Consider the following 20,963-nt stretch of genomic DNA (forward strand, 5'->3'; position numbering starts at 1 on the left):
GGTGCCACATTACTCTGAAGAGTCTAGCCTTATACCAACGTGTAGAATTTTTGTCAATTTTCCATTAGTGTTAATGTGATGCACAAATTCTCATTCATCAAATGAAAAGAAGATCGCTTAAACTATAAAATAAAACCCACCACCACTGTTCAGTTTAATATATCACTGAAGATTTTCAAAACTGATCCAGTTTTTCATTTACCGCCTGTGGGAAAATGCATTTGTGTTTCTCTGTCCTTCTGTTAAAACAGTATCTCTTTGGATGTCTTTTCAAATACCTGTTGTGACATAGCGAACTAATATGCTTATCTAATTGCTATCCCAGAAGAGATCTAAAATTTGTATCAATCATGTATCAATTGAGAAATTGTTCTAATTAGCATTGATAACACTAAATTATTCTTTTCATATAAAAGAATACAATGCAAATGTTAATTATTAGAAAACAATTCCCTGTTAAATTTAAGTGAAGCAGAATTCTTTTGAAACAACATACTTACTAGATACTATAATTTAATTTGGAAACAAAATGTGTTTCCTTCTCTTCTAAAGTCCCCTTGTAAACAATGGGTCAAAACAACCAAACCAGTGATCACATTGCACAGTAGCTGATCAAATTAAAACACCTCTAATCTTGAAATTGTCTATGAAATCGAACTATTGCTTTTCTGTTTAAGTCTACTTCAGTTTCAGATAGACTTGAATAACTTATAAACTTTTTATTTTGAGGGAGCCTGGAAAAACTAAAAAATAAACTACACTTAGACAGAGGTTCTGGAAAATCAAAACCTGTTATTTATCTAGAAAGAATCTCAATGAAAACCATTCAAAATTTTTTCCAAACACCCAACAGTCCACTGTGAAAATTAAAATATGATCCTGAAAGTCTTCCGATTTCCCCCTTTATCCTATGGTGTTACTAAATAAGTGGATTAAATTTGTGGCTAAATTTCTGCTACAGCTGCTGCCCTGGATATTTTATTTCAATGGATGGAGTAAAAAAAAATTAATGGAAAAGCCATAAAAAAATTAGTTTAAAAGTGAAAAGTTAAAAGATTTTTCAAGTTTTGTCATGTGATATTTTCTCAAGATTCCATTCATTTCTTGACCAAGTTGCTATTTTTGATTACATTTGTAGAAAAACTACTAAATGAAAACAACCGATACCAAACAAGTTGCCACATATTCAACAAATCTGAGAAAAGACAACTATTTTGAGATTTTATGTGCTACTGATCCCTCACGACTTTGTTATTTAAATCAAGAAACATCTATCCCTCCCTTCTCTTTTTTCTCAGTCCTTCACCTCCTCTTAAATCCGTGTTACAGGAAATACATTTCAGAAGAATTACCTCAACAGTGAATTATTTTCAAAGAAGTATAAAAGCAGAAATCAGAACATTAATTTCACTCACTAACAGAAGCAAATGTTTATACCTTCACTACCCCTATGATGCTTTCTCTTCATCTCAAGAACTTTTCTAATTCTTTCTAAAGCTGTCAAAAGTTATATCCTGGACAAGACAGATCATAAGTATGATCACAAATGACAGTGTCTAGAATATCATGCTTTCCATGAAAATGCATTATTTAATGTTATTTTTTCCTTAGTTATGAGGTTTTATTTTTTTCCAGAAATTCATCAACTTCTCCTTAGCTTCAGTCTATAACTTATTTCTATTTGGTGCCCATTTTACTGTGCTTTTTCATGCTTTTTTGCTTCTCTCTCTTTAGGAATTGCCTTTTGTTTCCTTCTTTCTACTACTATGCTTTAGTTCTTTGTTACATTCTTTCCTATTATGAGGGGGAATATTATCATCATGGAATGACACAACTGAAATGTGTGTATGGTGAATGACAAAAAAAGTAAGGCAAGAAAAGGATAAGCTGCACAGCAGTAAAACCACTTACTTTTTACTGGTCCTCCTTACTTCCTTATATTTCTTCTCTTTGGCAACCCTGAGGCCATATTGAGAGAACAGGGAGTGAACCAGTGCAGCTACAAATAGGAAGTATAACAAAACCTCACAGAACTCATGCAGCTTCCTAAATTTCTAAGGCCAAGATGACCATTATTTTAACTAGGTGTGATCTCCTAAGTAGCATAACCCACCAGATATTTTTTGTTTCTCACTGAGCAAACTGTTGGTGAACTAATATTTTCTTTAGTTAGTAATTGTTTTCTGAGAATTTGATAACAAGGAAAAAAAAAAAATCTCCATTTCCACACTGAACTTTGCTGACCTTAGTTGGCAGCCATCAGATCTTGCTCTTATCCTGAAGCCCTTCTGACAAATGATAATCATTCTAAACCAATGTCTCTCAAAACACAGAACCGTACCACAGTCGTAGATCTCTTGAAACAACTTGTATTTCTTGTGTTTCAGTTTTCTTTATTTACTTGACAGTAACATTGTTACGGGCTCTCCCTAGACCTGCTTTGACATCACTTTGCCATCTTAATTTGACATATCACAACTGTCTCTGTTGTCTGACAAGTTTTTCAGCATGAGGGTTTCCCATTGCAAGAAAATCTCCACAGACAACATCACTATTAGTATAAAAAGATTGGATCATAAAATTCCACACACCGACAGACAAAAATAAGACATGATATAAGACAATATATGTTTAGCAGGTTTGTTTTTTTGGGGGGGGAAGGTAAATTTTAACACAAAGTTAGACTCAACACTGTAAAGATGTAGGCCTTGCAAAAATAATCCCAGGTCTGTAGGGAGTCTGTTAACATCTAGATAAATCAAGCTTGACGGTTCATTAATGTTTATGCTATCGTTAAAATTTTCTTCTATCAAAACCAAAGAGCTCTATAAATAGGTATATTTTTAAGATTCAAGTAGTTTCTCAAAAGTTAATTGATTCAAGAGTTTTTGTGGAATATTATTTGTTTATGCCTTGAAGGAATGGAAACAATCACATCGATATCCAATAGGATGAACTGTAGAAGTGCCTTTAAGTCATCAGGACAAGTAAGGAAGTTTTGTAAAATCGGTCACTGATTAAAAGGTTTCATTCTGGGTTATAAGAGCAGGTGATAAGTAGACACAGAGTTAAGGAATATAGAAGGAGAAACTGTGACCAGCCCTAATGAGATTAGTTTTGTAAAGAACCTGGATGCACAGCTCAGGCTACACAGAAAAGGATTATTAGACTATGCCTCATGAGAAATACATCTTTCAGGGCAAAATCTGATACAGAGATGTTATTTTCACCCTATAGTTTATCAGTTAGGTAGTTCTCTGGAAAATACTGCTGGGATAATAAAGTAGATTGATTCCATTTTTAAGCCTTTAGAGGACAAAGGGTGGGGCAAATACCAGCCTAACTGTTTCAAGTCCAAAACCAGGCAGAGTCCCCTGCTGAGTTCTGAATGATGAATTAAGTGGAATAAGAACCAGAGAACCTCTGCCTGTGGGGAGCTTCAGTCACAGCATGAACATCCTGTAGATACTGAATACCTTTTTGGCATACCACCTCGTTTTTCTTTGGACCCGGACAGTAGAGGAGAAAATAATAAGGAGGAAAAAGGTAGCTGTTCTGAAAAAAAAAAATTGTACAACTTAGTCCAGTGTTACCATGCAGCACTGCTGTATACCTGATATGATGAGTCCACCTACAGGCTATGCTACAGTAGTGCCCGTACGTGTTAAGAACTTTCTCAAGAATCTTTTAAAAGTTATTTCCTTGAAATAACATTAAATAGATCTCTTGCTACTCTTTCTGTAGTAGGAGACAAACATACTAAAAAAAAAAGGAAAAAAAAGAAAATTATTTTCCATGAAAGCTGAAAGTTAGAACAAGAACGAAGACAGAGGGACATCTGACCTGGATGGTATTAGGACAAAGAACAAGTATGAAGTCATCAGGGAGGGTATTCTTCTAGAGTTGTAAGGCAAAACCACCAGTTCTTTCTAGACCTTATGGCTTGCAACTGGAATATAGGCTACTATGTTGAAAAAGAAACTTGTGAGAAAGTGTCCCATACTGCTGCAGGCAATTGTGACCTGAGGCCCACAAATTACTCCTTTTCTCATTCTTTCAGAGCTCCAATATTTTGTGCATTTCTTGATGTACTTTAAAAGAACAGCAGTTGGTATTGTTTGGTTTCTAATATAATTTTTATAGTAGCACTTTCAACAGTAATTTAGTAACTTCAAACATCTAGTGGCTTCTATATTTTCAAGGATAATTTTCAGACCTTCTTTTCAGCAAACATGACTACTTTACACCATGACCAACTTTTGTTTTCCTGAGGGCATATATTTATTTATTTTTTTTACTGCTTAACACCTTCTGTTGAATATAGGTAGTTGATTCTAAACTTTACAATTAGTCTCACCATTTTCAGTCATTTTTTCTCCACTGGCAAAGCAACAGAACCGCCCCAATTTCTGCCTAATGGGAACTCCATATATTTTGGATTGTAAAGATATCTTGATTATTAATTAATGTCACAATGATAATATAATCAAGGACCCATAATCTGAGTGCCAACAATTTCTACCCTTAAGTTACGTTGGGACCACACAAGCCAAAAACAAAGGAGAGGGCATGAGCAGTTAACCTCTGTTACACAGCCTAATACATCATAGTAAGTGTTCAATTCATTAGACAGGGATAGAGTGGCTCATATGTGTAATTAATTATTGGCAGGTTTACTTTCAAAAAGGTGCCAGATGCTATGTATTTCCTAGTTGCTATCTGGATCTCTGATCTATAATGCTTCCTGCCGTATTAAGCATCTGTTCAGAACATACTTCTGCACACAGGAACTTCAGTTATTAAAGAGTTAAATCTTCAAAATCAAATGAATGTCTATCCTCTTCACTTTCTGCTGTTTGTAATGATATCCCTTTAAAGGAATCATAAAGGAATATTATATGAAAGAAAAATGTTCTGTAACTGACATGAGGGTCATTATAGTTCGAAGATTTCACTGTGGATAAATAACAGACTTCTGCTGTGGCACCTGCTCTTCGGTTCCTCCTCTGAATGCCAGTATTGGGATCTGTCTTGTCACTAGTAGCATATTCTGAAAAACAGTGTGGAAGTTGCAAAGCTTTGAACCTTGACTCTGCTGGAGTACATGTAAATAAATAGGCAGATTTGAATATCCATTTAACCTTTCATTATTTCTTTGTTCTTACCATACAGACTTCTGGAAAACTGTTGTTTTCTGTATCCATGTGTATGTATCTGACTCATCGATGTTTTTTAGTAAGAAACACTTTCAGTCCCAAAGTGTTTGCAGAAACATGAGCATACTGTGGAGCCTTTCAGTAAGATACTAAGAGATAATAATAGATAGTTTCTTAAAACAAATTTCTTACAAACCTCTAAATAGCAGTTTGAAATTAATGAACTTTTTTTTTTTTTTTTTTCTGTCTATAAAGAGATTACAACATGTGCAGGCAGGATTTCAAACAACAGCATTTAAAATCCTCTGTTTTCCAGAGGATTGAGTCAGACAATTCAGTGGCTTTAACTGCACTGTGCTAAGCCTGAGCATCACCTCTTAGTGGACACAGAAGAATGTACACTGGGACTCCTAGGGCACATGGAAAGAAAGGAGTGGGAGGTGGCATGGCAGGGAAGAAATATATTATGAATTCCTTAGCCTTAAAAATCAGTTCAGAGTCCCTGTCCCAATACAAACCAAACAATCCGTAAGATTCCTGACACTGACTGACCAGAGCGATCACGTCCAGTGAGACACACACTACAAATGACACTAGCCTGATCTCCCCACAGAAACATTTTTAACATTCACCTTGATTTCTAACAGGGATTCTCTGATGTCTAGTAGGGTTGAGATCCTACTGCTCTCTCTCTCAGTTCTGCTTTATCAATTGTTTTCATGTTCCTTACGCTGCAATATCGATAGTGTTGTACCAACACTATATTACACAGATGCAAATGAACCAGATTAAATTCTTTGGAGCTGCTTTTCAGTTTTCTGTTTATTCACTACATGATGATAGCATAATCCAAATGATAGTGCTGATTAAGAAATATACATGTAACTACTGCCTCAGCCAAGACATTATAGGGTTTTCTTTAAACAGCCAATATTCATGAATATCATGTAAAAAATAGTAATTTTTAAGCATCCTCTGTTAAACTGGCTGAAACTGACCAACACATTAAAAAGTTATCAAGGGAGTAAAAGGCTGATCCTCCTCACCCAGCGTGATCACATAAGTCTCATACCCTTAAGAAATCACATTAAAGTATATGTATGGCTATGCATTCATATGTTTGCAAGGGCTCTCTGAAATCTGGGACCAAACAATAGCTGGCATGAGCCACATGAGACTCGTCTGAATAGACAAACTTCAGAGAAAAGAGAAGATGTCTCATACAAAAATGAGCTTCAAGGTAATGATTAAAGAATTTATTAAATGAAAAATAAAAATCAGTTTTTATACATATATACACACACATGAACACACACACAAAAGTCTGAAGAAAGGCTTATTTCATGCAGTGAGTTGAACACTGCCCATCTTTGATTCCTCAAGGGAAGATGATATATTCTTGACTGCATCTGCAGATGAGATGCAGTCAACTATAGCACCAGGAAAAACCACTTTTTTACTGATCCCTGCAGGTGGCTAGCTGACACTGAAGTACATCTATCTATGACCATGTGAACAAATGCAGTGACGGCAATGTTAGCGGAAATCAAGGTTAATGCAGACTATCATTCCTTGCAGGGTATTTCACAGACAAAATGGGGATTCACAGGTTCCAAAGTCACGCAGAATCTCCAAAACCATTCAGCAAATGCATGACATTTTTCCTCCTGAGAAGCTAGACTGAAGACTACCATTAGAAAGAATGTTTAAAACAGTCATAAAGACTACAAGTAACATGTTTTCCAATGTTATTTAACCTCATTAGGCATTCTGTTCGTAGAAAGGCTAAGACATCCTGTAGTATATAACTTCCTATCTCTTCTCTTTGGTACATCGAACAAATCAAGCTCCTTACATTGTACTTCACAGAGTTTATCTCCCATCCATCAGTCACTCTTGTGCCCTGTTCTTCTGTTCCCCCTGAAATGTGTGCGTATCATTCTTGAAGTGTTGACTACAGAACCAGATGGTAGGAGTTTTATTGAAGTTGTGCACAGAAATGAAATCACCTCCTCATCTATTCTCCTAAGCATCTTTGCTGCCTCAGCACTGAGCTAAGAGAGCCCAGAGTATGCTAATTATTACAATAATCCCCACATTCTTTGAGTGGCTTCATCCCTCATTTCCTACCCTCTGGATATAGTCTATATTATTTGTTCCTAGGGATTGGACTCAGAATTTGTCTGTGTTGAAATTTGGCTTTTTTTTTTGAGTTTTTTCTTGAGTTATTCCACAAAGTAATTCGACATTTCTCCAGTGGAATGCCTTTGCTTCTCAGTTTGTGTTTCTCTGTCTAAGCAGTTAGCTTTGCCAGGAATAATTCTGCCCCATAATCAAGACTGTTAATAAAAATATCGAAGTAGGATCAAAAAGTGGCTCATAGAAATTTCAGCACTATGAATAGCTTCAGGTTTTACGTGTATACTGTTAATTTCAGTTAATGAAAATTTTAAAATCATAACACTTTTTTATTCCCTTTCTCTCTTACTTGCTAATATTTATTCATTTATTGATTTTGTTCAGAATACTGGCTACATGCTGTGCTGCAGACTGGTAAGTGATTGCCAAAAGTCTGATTAGATGAAAGAAAACATGCCTGGACACACAAAAATATTTTGGATGTGGCAGAGTGAGACAAAAGAACGAGAGAACAATATGAATAGGAAAATAAAGTTCTGCAAGAGCATGCAATCTCTCTGCTTTATAGCACCTATGCTCCTGAGCACAAAAATAATACAAAGGTTCTGAAAAGTTTCTAAGACAAAGCCAAGGGCCATGATAAGCACCAAAAAGTACCTTTTTTCCCAGAAAGTCTAAGGGATTTCCAGACTTCTACAGCATCTCAGCAAAATGGTTACTCTGTTCTTCCTAACACAAAACTAGGTATTGTTTGAGGAAATCAGAAACAAATTGTGCTAGCATTGGTAGATGCCACAGTGATGTCACACTTGTGGTCTTTGGGAGGTTTTAAAGTAGTGTCATTTAGCACCCACGTTCTATCTGTGGTTTCCAGAGGAATGTTTTGGACAATTTTTCAATTGTTTCAAGAAACCTCCTGTTAAATACCATACAAAACTAGTCCACATCACCACTTCTACTGCATATTTTCATAGGGCTATGTGGTGAGTTAATGAGGAGAAACAGACTCTACTCATATCAGCAGTTTCATCTGATTTGAATTGTGAATGTATCAGAAACATATCAAATGTACGCCATAGCCAGGATACCTGGCTGACCTTCTATCCAGGTAACGACACAGGAAAATTAAAAGCATTGGTAACATTTATTTGGTATCTCACTGGTGAGAAGGGAAAGCATTTTATGTGACTGTGTTTCGATCCTGGACCTATTGTAACAGTTCAGGACAATCCAAAATAGCTGTAGTGAAAATACTTCTACCCATCTGTGCTTGACAAAAAGAGGATGTAACTTTTCTTTTGGATACAGATCAGATTACACTTGCCTGTAACATTTTCACCTAAAAGCTAGAATGTTGTAATGCACTTTACATGGAGGCAATTTGCAGACCATATGGAAACTAGAGTTAGTGAAAACATATCCATGCAAGTGTTAAATGGAACTCCACAATCAGCATTGCTAAGCTTAAGTATGTGACCTACACATATTGCATGTTTGTTTCCAATTAGATTCTATATGGACAATTTTAACCTTTGCAACTTCTGTTCTCTGAGGCATTGAAAGAACCTCAGTTGATGAACCACAGTAGTGTTGGGATGGCTTTGGTATACTCTGTTTGAAACTATTTGCATTTGATTGCAAATCAGTCCTTTTTAACGTATCGTGGTGGACACTTACTCTGGTGGGGAGTTGAAATATTTGGAATTTAGAAAGCTACCTCTGAAGAAAGAACTGGTTCTGGAAAAAGGGGCAAAACTGTCTACTATTCCAGTAAGGAAACAGTAGAAGAGTTTTATCAATAAATAGGTTCTGCAATGACAGATTACTACTTGATAGAGCTCCTCTGCTACCAGTCACTTTGGAATTTACATAAACAAACATGAAAAATTAACATTTTTGAGTATGAATGGTCAAGTTTTTGGTCTAGACTGACCAGATGATTGCAACCAGTTCATTTCAACTCCACTCAAGAGTCAAGAAGCCACTGCCTTAGATGTTAAATATAATTTCCACAAAAAATAAATCAGCCAGTCTTCCATGGGACAGAATGATGATACAGGCTTAAGGAAAATGAGGTGGCATGATATGACTGCAAGATTTTTCACTAAAAGTTCCAGACAGCTCAACTACGACAAAAAGGTGAAATCATAACTAAATTGTATATAGATTTCCAAATATATATTAACAATACCTATCTCAAAGCATCAGATATTTTGGAAAGTTTTCATAATTAACCTGGTTTAAAAGTTGTTTGTTTTGTTTTGTTTTGTTTTTTTTCTGTTCCCATTTCCTTTGTGGTCTCTCTTCAGCATGCAACACCTCAGCTACAAAACTGTGGATTTTCTTACTAAGTCTGAAACGATTTAGTAATTCTTACACACACACATGCACAAAAGCACTAGAGAGTGCTTCAAAAAAGCACACACCATCAAGAATGCCTGCAGTTATTCAGGTTTTAGCAAAATCTGATAGGGAAAAGGCTTCATACCATATGGAGGTTTTGAAAGACAGCAAGAGGAGGGAAGGTATTTTTATGTTTCAAGCTTGAATAGTCAGAAGAAAAGGGCATGCTTTAGAGAATGCAACAGATACTTCTGTGGTAATCAATTTGAAAAACAGACAGCACCTTCAGACTTGATTAAATAAAGTTTATTTGCTCCTTTTTAATTGCTATAACTAAAACATTTACACATAAAGCAACGATTGAAACTATTTCATATAAAACTGTCAGGCTAATTACTGCTTGCCAGTAAAAATCAAGTTTAAATTATCAAAGCCCCACAGGAATTCTGCATACTCACATACCTTAAATCATGCCACTAAAACCCTGTTTTGCAGAGTCATTACATGGAGAGCCCTTTCAAGCACTTCAAGGACCACCACTGGCTTTCAGTAAACAATGACAGGAAATTTATCAAAGTAAATCAGGTAATGGACTAGGAGAGAATCTAGAATTCCCATTTAAAGGGAACTTCACTAGGCAATGATTCAGTTTAGTTGAGATCAAGGGTCTCATACAGGCAATGAAGAAAGAAAAGATGAGAAGTAGTACACAATGACTATAAAAGCAGCTGAGATCTCCATTAAATTATTTTAGAGAGAAAACAGAAATTCAAGTCCTGAGGCATGCAGTGAAAAAATATAAACTGTGTTTAGATTTTTTTCTTTACAGATTGTATTCTTGGGAAGAAAGGAGTAGTTCTTAGAAATCAGAAATGAGGCAGTGATTGAAGAGAAGGTTAGACATAACATTAAGGAAAAATGATGGGAAGGACAGTACTTATTTTGAAACTTGGTGTTTGGTTCATAAACGATGATTCCTGAGACTGAATTGGATGGCTGAGTCATAGATGGGACAAAATTTGGAGCAGCAGTCCAAGTGGGTATCGGAAGAATTATACAGCCAACAATACCATGTCTGTCTGGACAGGCAATGAGATAAACCCATACTGCCATATAGTTGTGAGGTTCCTGTGGCCTCTAGCTTTTCAGTCTTTGTCATATACTGGGAACTGTTGGAGCCTTGTTCACACCATGAATCTGACCAAAAGACAAAGTCAGAACAGCATCGGCGAAGAACATTTTTAATCCATGAAAGAGTTTCGGTGAAACCAAGACAATTTTATTTGTATTGTATAAAAACTATAATGCAATTAATCAATTGTCAAGCAGAAAAGGATAACACTGCTACAAATTTTGAAATCAACTTCACTGAAGTAAGAAACTTAAGAATGGAATCCATCAAGTATCTATCTTATAGCCATCTCAATGTTCTCAATGAGAATCTTAGACCATTAATTTCAGGTGTCATTATGTGAGAACTGCAACTTACTCATAGCTATAAAATAAACAGTATAAAAACCCTGAAGCTTCTGAGAATTACTAAGCTACTACACCGTTCCTTGGTATTATTAAACAATAATATTAAACAATAATCAGACAAAAAAGGAAAAGGCTATTTAGAAGACTTCAGTTACAAGGTGCAAACATTTCTAGCATTAAGAATAAAAGAGGGCCAATGTTGTGGGGTATGACAACTGAGACCACAGAAAGACTGTACACTAATATTTAGATAAAGCACATCCATAATAGAAGGAGTTTTGGAATTTGAACACAAAGCTGTGTTTTGTCTATGTACTACTTAATACGTTATAAGCTTTGCCTTAATGAGAATTTTTCATAGAATCATAGAATTGTTTAGGTTGGAAAAGACCTTTCAGATCATCAAGTCCAACCATAAACCTCTCATTAAACAGCAATATTGTGTGTAGGAATGATTCTGGAAGGAAAAAGTTTACTTGACTGAATATGTTTCTCTGGATATATGATGTGGGATCAGTGCATGTTCATACAAATTTCCCCATCACTATTTTAACTGCATTAGCACTGATTCATTACTTTCTGCGTGAGCTTGCTGCATTTGCTCTTTCTGCATAATTTCTGCATTACTTACTGCCTCACTTATGAGGATTAATTATTTTCCCCAAATTTTGTAACTATGAAGTAGTAAAGACAACACATAAACCACCATAAAAATCCTTGAAAGTGTTCAATGATACTTTACTTTAAAAAATAATCCCTTTCTATTCCTCTCTAGGGACACTCTTTATCTGCCCATGTGAATCCAACTGACCCACTTGAGCAAATAGTGTCCATACCAAATCTAGATGTACATATCAATAATGTTGGAGCATAGTCTTCAATTTACTTTCTTCCACAAGAATTGATTATACTTTTTAATTATATTTTTCACTAGGTTATCAGTCAGGCTGAAAAACTTACACTAATACAATTATTCTTAGGAGGAAAAAGCAAATTATAGAGACGTTTTTGCATTCCAAGATGACAGGACATATCTTTACACAGCACCTCACTTAGGGGGAAAAAAAAGAGTACAAAAGCTATCTTTTTTAATTTCTTTAAATGAAATTAAATGCAAGGAAGTGAAATCACAACACATTAACAATGGATTCATTTATTTATCAAAAATAGTTATATAAAGTCTAGTGAAACCAAAAAATTGTTCATGTCAAATGACTAATAGCTAAAATAATATAAGAGAAACAGTACCTTCAATCAACAGCTCTTGTCCATGACTGCCCAACAATGTTCGGGACAGGAAGGGGGCAAAATCAACAAAAATTTCTCGCAGGAGAGGGGCCACCTTTTCTAAGGCTCTTTCAAGCTTTGCAGTGATACTGTGAAAAAACAGATACCATGATTGGAAGAATACTTAACAATAGGAGTTAAATTATGTCAAAGCATACCTGTTTTTAAAAGTTGCTGTAAGCTTCTTTAGAAAAGAGGATGATCATAATTTGATTATACTTTACAGTGTTTAAATGGCTTTAAGTAAATGCAAATGTCATGTCAGAGTCAGCAGTGTGTCAGCCTCATAATTTCTACAGCATTTACAGAATACTCCAGAACAAGTAAAATTTTTATTCTCATTTTCAAACACGGTAAGAAGGTCAGATATTCAAGTGTAAGTCTATTTCACCTATCTCAGCTTATACACATCTAATCATTTTATATACATTTGAAACCTTAAAACAGAAGTTTTCACACAAGGCAATCACCAGTAACTTGCTTTTTTGTTTAAGCTTTCAAAGAACTAGACCTGGCATTGCAATGCTAGACAAGGGAGTGTATGAGGAAGCATTCTAGTACAGGTATCAAGAAAACCAATATTATTTTCTTCAACTTTGAGGAAACATGATGCCAGGTATTTTCTTTTGCATTTATACTTCTTTGCCTGCTGAGACTATTACAGAATCACAGAATCATCTAGGTTGGAAAGGACCTTGAAGATCACCCAGTCCAACCATTAACCTAACACTGACCGTTCTCAACTACACCAGACACCTCAGCACTATGTCGACCCTACTCTGAAAAACCTTCAGCGATGGGGACTCCACCACTGCCCTGGGAAGCCCATTCCAACACCTAACAACCCATTCTGAAAAGAAATGCTTCCTAATACCCAGTCTAAACCTTCCCTGGTGCAACTTGAGGCCATTCCCTCTTGTCCTATCACTTATTACTTGGTTAAAGAGACTCATCCCCAGCTCTCTGCAACCTCCTTTCAGGTAGTTGTAGAGGGCGATGAGGTCTCCCCTCAGCCTCCTCTTCTCCAGACTAAACAACCCCAGTTCCCTCAGCCGCTCCTCGTACCACATGTGCTCCAGACCCTTCACCAGCTTCGTTGCCCTTCTCTGGACACGCTCGAGTAATTCAATGTCCTTTTTGTAGTGAGGGGCCCAAAACTGAACACAGTAATCGAGGTGCGGCCTCACCAGTGCCGAGTACAGGGGTAAGATCCCTTCCCTGTCCCTGCTGGCCACGCTATTTCTGATACAAGCCAGGATGCCATTGGCCTTCTTGGCCACCTGGGCACACTGCTGGCTCATGTTCAGCTGGCTGTCAATCAACACCCCCAGGTCCCTCTCTGACTGGCAGCTCTCCAGCCACTCCTCCCCAAGCCTGTAGCGCTGCTGGGGGTTGTTGTGGCCCAAGTGCAACACCCGGCATTTGGACTTATTGAAACTCCTACAGTTGGCCTTAGCCCATCGCTCCAGCCTGTCCAGGTCTCTCTGCAGAGCCTCCCTACCCTCGAGCAGATCAACACTCCCACCCAACTTGGTGTCGTCTGCAATATACACTCTTTGAAACATGGAGTGCTCCTTAATTTCTACTTGTACAATGAGAAGAGGTGTTGTGACTTCTGTTTGATTCTTTACCAGAAATAATATTCCTTTGCCTGAGGATACAAAGCAAGCAATAGAATGCAAAGCTCAGAGTGTGCTAAGGATTGTTCCCCTTAAGAGTCCTTCTTCCCTTTTAAAACTTGACAGAGCATAACACTTGTGTCCTCTGAAACTTTTATGCCAAGATTAAAAACCTGCTGTGTTATCTTAAAGATGTGAAATATTACTTAAAAATAGGAATGAAATTATATACATATTCTGGTCTACCAAGAATTTTTGCTATTCTTTTTTGGCTGATGGTGGCTGTAGGGGTTTTCTTTGTGCTTGAATTACAGTACCAAAATATTCTTGGTATTTAAAAGCACAATTATATGAAGAAGTTACATATATTGACAGAATCTAAGAGAATGAACACTGACATTTAAATTTTACACTGTATCTACTATCTATAAACACTAAATAAATGTGGACTTTTAAATTCAGGTCACATGAAGACCCCTACATTTAAAAAGAAAGGTGACATTATAAACAAAATGGAAGTTTTCCTTCATTAGCTTAAAATTATTTTACTGTCTTCCTATAGCTTATTTTCTTTCAATGTGCTGCTTTCCCATTTCAAATTCATATATTGATTTTCTAATATTCTAAAGGATGGATTCATATTACCAGCCTTTTTTTTAGATGATTAGCTGAAGTGAATTTCACTGTGCTAAAGCCTCTATTGACTACTTGAAACAGGCAACTAGCTTAGAGTTGATAATTTGCAACATCAACCTAACCCAAGCTTTTGCTGCTAGAGATAAAAAGCCTACTAGATTAATCCAGACTTCTCTAAACCATGTTTTAAAATATGCTTTCACTGTAAATTGGTTTAAAAGACCTAATTTTAGAGTTCATTTAACTCTGAAAACTACATACAATTGAAAAAATTACAAGTTCAAAAGTTCTTAACTTAAGATCAAATTTTTAAGAATTAAGTAATACAGGAGGTGTGGATGTACTATTAATCAACACCTTGCATAAGCTATTAATAAACTTCTTGTTATGAAATGGATACCTGATTGATCTTGTATATTAGAGATTTATTCATGGGCAATGGGAATAGTATACTGTGAAAATGTGAAATCAAAGTTTAGCACTGTTTAAAAAAGCATATCAAAGGACAGGAATTAATATTTAAATTGAGAAAAAAAGAAGAAAAATAATCCATTTTCCTTCATATAAATCCCTGGTGAATTTACATGTTGAAAACTGACTGGAATTGTTGTCCTTCAGTTTCAAAAAGAGCAAACAGAACTCAGAAAAAAACCATATAGACATCCCCAAAAGTGCTTTAGGGAAGCAGGTAGCCCATCTTGTCCACATACATGCACAAACAGCAGCAAAAGAGAGACACTGATCTGATTCTACAGCTGCTTCTAACATCTATTATACCTTAGAATGCATCCTGCAATCATTAGGGAACTCCTTGTGGGATTAATGTAATGAGTTTTCATGAGTGAAGTCAGAGGTTTTTGGTTTGTGGGTTGTTTTTTTTTTTTTAAAGAATGAACACTGTGTTTTTTCCTTTCCATTTGTAGACATTCAAGGCAAATAAACTCTTAATGGCTTTCAAATTCAAGATTATTTATTCTGCATATTAAAGACAATACACAGCAGAAAATAAATTATATATATTATATACAATTTCTGTGTTTATAAATGTGATAAACCGGGACAGGAAAGACTGAAAGAGCACAGTAACAACATCAGATTAAAAGAAATACTTTTAAAACTGTGAGCAAAAAACCCAAATAATCCTGTGGACAGTACTACTTACTCCTTGAATTGGTCACAAGAAAGTACAGAGTGGCACACACTGTCTCAGTCCCAAGTATGCTACCTTCCCAACCTCATTCCAGGCCAAACTTCTACCTCCAAATTGATGATTAAATGTCTAAAAGTCCAAGATCATTCTCCTGCTTACTTTCCTCTGCTGAGTCTAGAGCCATAAGCAGCTATTTTCAAATGCAGCTGCTATAAGGGAAGGCTTGGATAAGTTAGCTTTCACTTCATGCTCTCTGATCTCACAAACAACTCTGATTTTTAATCTCATAAAAGCTGAAGCACAACGAATTCGAAGTGATAAAACCAAAAATTATCTATTATCAAAATAAAAAAATTTTTAGTTGTTTCTTGGGAGGGGGTACAAAAATGAAAAAAAAGCCCAAAAGACATTTTTTGGGTTGATTAGATTTTAAATTATCTACATTTCTGATATTGCGCTCCACATAAGCTTTTTCAGCCACTAATTTCAGTTACTACTCAGAGTACAACTACTTCTAAGTTCAAAGTCTGAATTCAAAATTTGAATTCTAGATTTTGCAACTGAAGTTTTTCTTTGACACCAGGACCAAAACTTTCAAAATGTTTGTGAAAAAACAAGAACATTGCATTGGTTAAAATAAGTGAAAAACAAATCAATTAGTGATCCAGTTTCATTTTTAACATACTTCCATATCCAAATTTTAAGAAAGATCCCACCCTTAGCAAAGCACTCTCCTAACATATGAAGAAGACAAGAAGCGAAAGAAGTAGTTTAATTATGCCACACAATATCTCCTTGATCATTTGCACCTTTTTGGAGTGGAGCCAACAGCCCTCACTTTCAGCCTGGGCATGAACCCATTGCACCTGCACGATTCACCTGAGACTTCAGATAGGACTAGCAAAAAAAGGCTTTTTTTGCATGGTGTGTTAAATCACTGAAGCACCAACATTTTTTTTACAGGTTATCCAGGGCCCTTGATTTAAGTTTATTTCCTTTCTAGTTTGTAAGGAAATGAAATTCTCTTGTTTATGAGCTTGGTTGCTGCCTCCACTCCCATTGTCTTAAAACCATAACTCGAAGTGGATGGCCAACTAAGGGACACTTGGCAACTCCTTAGCATATCCTGTGTCAGCTTTTTAGGGCAGATGAGTGTGCACCTTGAAAGGGTCAAAAATTTGTCTTTGAAGTGTGCTGCGGCACAACTGAATACCTTTACAAAAGGTGAAGGTATCTATTATACAAAGATATTTAATAGGAATTTCTGAGGACATTTTCCTGGCTGCCAGTCAGTGTAAGAGGGGTATTAGCTATCCCACGGCATGTGTCTCTTGCAACACCAACTCAAATATGATGCACCATTTACTTAGCTGCATGCATACATGCCTGGTTTCATCCTCTCCAGTTTAAACAGGGCTTTCATTTGCTCAGAAGAGGTTATGACTCTCTTTCCACTTGCTAATGCTCCATTGCTAAGTTGTGCTTGTGTTCCAATTCCTACAATGATTGTGGAGCAATGTAAAAAGCCCATCAACTAAAAAATTAATTTTAATGAAGCTTTAATGTCTGGCATAGTTTCAACAAGTCAGACATTTCAACAAAGTATTATTTTAGTATATACATTCTTAGTACCAAAAAATTATATAAATATACACCGTATTATATGAATAACTACAATAATGCATATTAAATGAAGTAAAATAATTTTTCATATATTTTTCTTTTTACACTATTTTGTATGTATGAAGTTGTTGTGGGAGGAGGAATTATAATTAATATTAAAAGATAGAACTTGTGTACCTCATGTTTTCAGCTGAATCCTCCGGCATTGGAGCAACAGTTTGGACAGCTGGGAGATTTTTGCTGGTAGCACCATTCACAAAGCTGGATGACGAAGAGGAAGAAGAAGATCCTGAGTCTACTGCACCTGTCCCCCAAAAAATACAGGTCTTAATTCAGTCTGAAGAAACAGAACTTTTAGAGACTTTTAATACAGTCCTTGTCTTATTCATCTACTTTTAAGTAAGGAAATAGTATTATTTATTCTAAAACAATTAAAACCATTCCATGTGATTATCATATAAATTAATACCTTATTTTGCTAGTGTAAAAATAATAAGCTTAAAAAGCTATTGAAAATCAGGCAAAATAAATCCTTACCTCATTTTCATTATTCCCAAATTATATTCCAAAGATGAAAACATTTTTACATCATCCTGTAAAGCAAGATCTTTCTAAAATAAAGGTATATTTATGAGGTGCTTGAGTGGAGAATAGAATTTTAACTATGTATTTTTAATATATATACACACACACTTCTTGGCTGCCCAGTTGCAACTACAGGCAGAAAATAAAATACAAATTTAAAAATCACAGAGAAGATAGAAAAATGTATATTCCTTCAGGAAGTAATGGGGGAAACCAGTGTCTGAGGAGTATTAAGACTCTAACTGTAGTTTTTCTGTTTCCTTCCTCGAGTCAAGGAGAATTTTAAGATCTTAAAAGTAGTGAGGGCAGTGGGGGTATCATTTCAATGGGTTGTGAACAGCTGACCAGAAAAAAAGATGCAGACAGAGCATACATTAATACTTTAAGTGATCTGGGTCAGAGCTAAGGGCTAAACTTAGACTCTAAATGCCAATCTATCATGTTTGCTGAAATGGCACCGTGAGCTCAGCCTCTCTGAAGCAAACTAGCAAAGGCTCACTGGCCATGAACAGTAGTGAGAGCACTGTGATAAACGCTGTCCCTGTTCTGCTGCATAGCCCTTGTGCAACACGTCACTCCAAGAGAGGTAGCAACGAATGGTCTTGTAGTTGAAGTTCAAAGCCTAAAGGACTGCAATATTACCAGAGATGAGGGTGACACGCCAGATTTATCCAGTTAGCCATGAGGGATGGAGAACCCTAGTTTAGAGATCAATGGCATTATTCTGACAATTTTTTAAAAGGATAACTGGTAACTCCCCATTGCTGGTCAGATTTAGCAGTTGATATATCACAGGTTGATTACACAGGTATGTATTGTTTTTCAGTTTCCTGCAAAGCTCTCCAAAGCATTTATGGTTTCTTAACTGCTTAAGCAGCCAGCTGACAGTGAAGTAGAGGTCAAATGCTGGTAATGGTGAAAAATTCTCTGGCAGCAGGGATGATTTTTTTTTTTTTTTAATTTGCCTTTAAATAATTTTTACTGATAACAGAATTAAGGTAAGGATCAGAATTTTGACTGGCTGATTTAAGAAACTTTACAGTCAAAACAGTATCAAAATGCAGAAAGATTTGCTGGGCTTGCTGACACTAGAGTAGGTGGTGACGTTCAGAATTTAGACTAGGAACTGATTTAGTCTGTTGTTTTAATAATGCGAGTGAGAGGTGCATTGTAGCTTACTCTGCGGGTTCCAACTTGGACTAAATACAAATTGTAAATGTACCCAAACACACTGAGAAAGAAACACAAAAAATGCAAGGTAGGCTATCTTTCCCAAGATAGGAATCACAGCAACTTAGCTGGGAACAGGGTAGCTTAAAAAAGGTTAAGGTTTCATACACGTGTGTGTGTGTGCGCATACGCACGTGTATTCATATTCTTTACATATCTATATTCATATATACATAGGTAACACATATTTTTATTGCTTCTTCCATTTTTCTTCCAAAGTAAAATTTTCTTCATTAAGGTTGTTGTCTAACAATGCAGTTGCTAAGTTGTTTAACCAGCTAGGCTCCCAGAAGAGAACGTCAAACAAACCTAGATCTACTGGATTAACACAGAAGTGAGAATCAGGGTATGAATTACAGATATCCAATCTAAAAACCTTTATAGGTTTCTTACATAAAAAGATGAAGGAAGAAAACCTATCTCCCAAAAGATACATTCAAAGCACCAAAAGGACTTCAGTAACATATATCTCATTACATCGTGACAGTGACATTGACTATGACAGCGATGGCAGATGGAATGTAAACACTGACTGCAATCCATGAATAACTGAAAAAACCACCTTTTTTCACAAGTCCAGCACAGAATAGACCTCAAAGATAAAACTATATTTCTAGAGTATCTGTGACATACTGTAAAAACAACTGTAAATAGGTTTGGGGGGACATCTAGTGTTTCTAAAAAAATTGTATACTGTTTCTTTTTTACTGTATTAAAAAAAAAGAAGTTCTGCTCAATGAAATTCTATACACTCCTTTAAAATTATTAATAACATAGATAATTTCACAGACTACAAGTATATAAACCAGAAAGTATCTGGATACTTCATGTATATATCTCAAAAACTAACATACATGATCACTGTTTTAACCACTGTAGGCATAGCTTAATTTAAAAAGGCAAAATGAGGATTTTTATCTAATAGATATTTATATTTTCAATGTGATGCTACTTTTTTTTACTGTCATTAATGTGTTTAGCATTTCTAAAATGTCAGTATAAAATTCAAGTCTTTAAAAAAGGTTGGGGGGGAAGGACTTTTCAAACTATTTCTTAAGAGATTTCATCAATAAAGCCTTTCAGATGAATTCAGGCATAAAAGGCTTTACTAAAGAAGTTCAGTACACATACAGTTCTAATTAAATCTGATACTTGCTGAAATTCTATTGAATCAATACTTTTCCTTTAATCAAGCTAATCCATAGACTAGCAGACAAAAACAGTTGCATTAAAAAAAAAAAAAAAAGCTCTAAGATCTACCAAAAAAAAAAGCAGTCTTTAATCCACAGTGAGTGTACCATGGTATCTGCAATACTGTCCTCTACTAAGAACAGTATCGAGGAAATGACTGATTTTTAAATGCAATTACTTACAAAGAAGAGCTACTACATTCCAGCCAAAACAGTTCAGATCTTTAATCAGTGAGAAGACTGAAAAGCTTACACTATTCAGTATCATTTGGAAAACAAGGTTTCCAATGTAGGATATTTTTTGCATGACATAAGAGTACCTAAAAGGAAATCCATTCAAGATTAACAGAAATGGCTACACAAATGGAATTATTCATAGAAGTGATAACATTATTCAGAGCATTCATTCCTCCCATCTGCCTCAGGATAATTAGATTTTAAGATTATTTTTTTTATCCTTAGAAAAATCAAAGTTCTATTACCAGGTATTAAAGGTAATCTGCAAAAGGAAAGAAAAAAAAATGAG

At 35.7% G+C, this 20,963-nt stretch overlaps 1 protein-coding gene across 9 annotated transcripts in view; it reads right to left on the reverse strand.

The window, feature by feature from the left end:
* Positions 1-20,963, reverse strand: part of NBEA (neurobeachin) — a 514,689-nt gene that overhangs the window by 272,116 nt on the left and 221,610 nt on the right. For all 9 annotated transcript variants that reach the window (XM_074815844.1, XM_074815841.1, XM_074815846.1 and 6 more), the window contains 2 exons: positions 17,610-17,736; positions 12,366-12,493 (listed from right to left, as the gene is read on the reverse strand). In XM_074815844.1, coding sequence (XP_074671945.1) covers positions 12,366-12,493; positions 17,610-17,736 — 255 coding nt within the window. The remainder of the gene's footprint in view (positions 1-12,365; positions 12,494-17,609; positions 17,737-20,963) is intronic.

The sequence above is a fragment of the Strix aluco genome, chromosome 2 (assembly GCF_031877795.1).
Source record: "Strix aluco isolate bStrAlu1 chromosome 2, bStrAlu1.hap1, whole genome shotgun sequence".
NCBI lineage: Eukaryota > Metazoa > Chordata > Aves > Strigiformes > Strigidae > Strix > Strix aluco.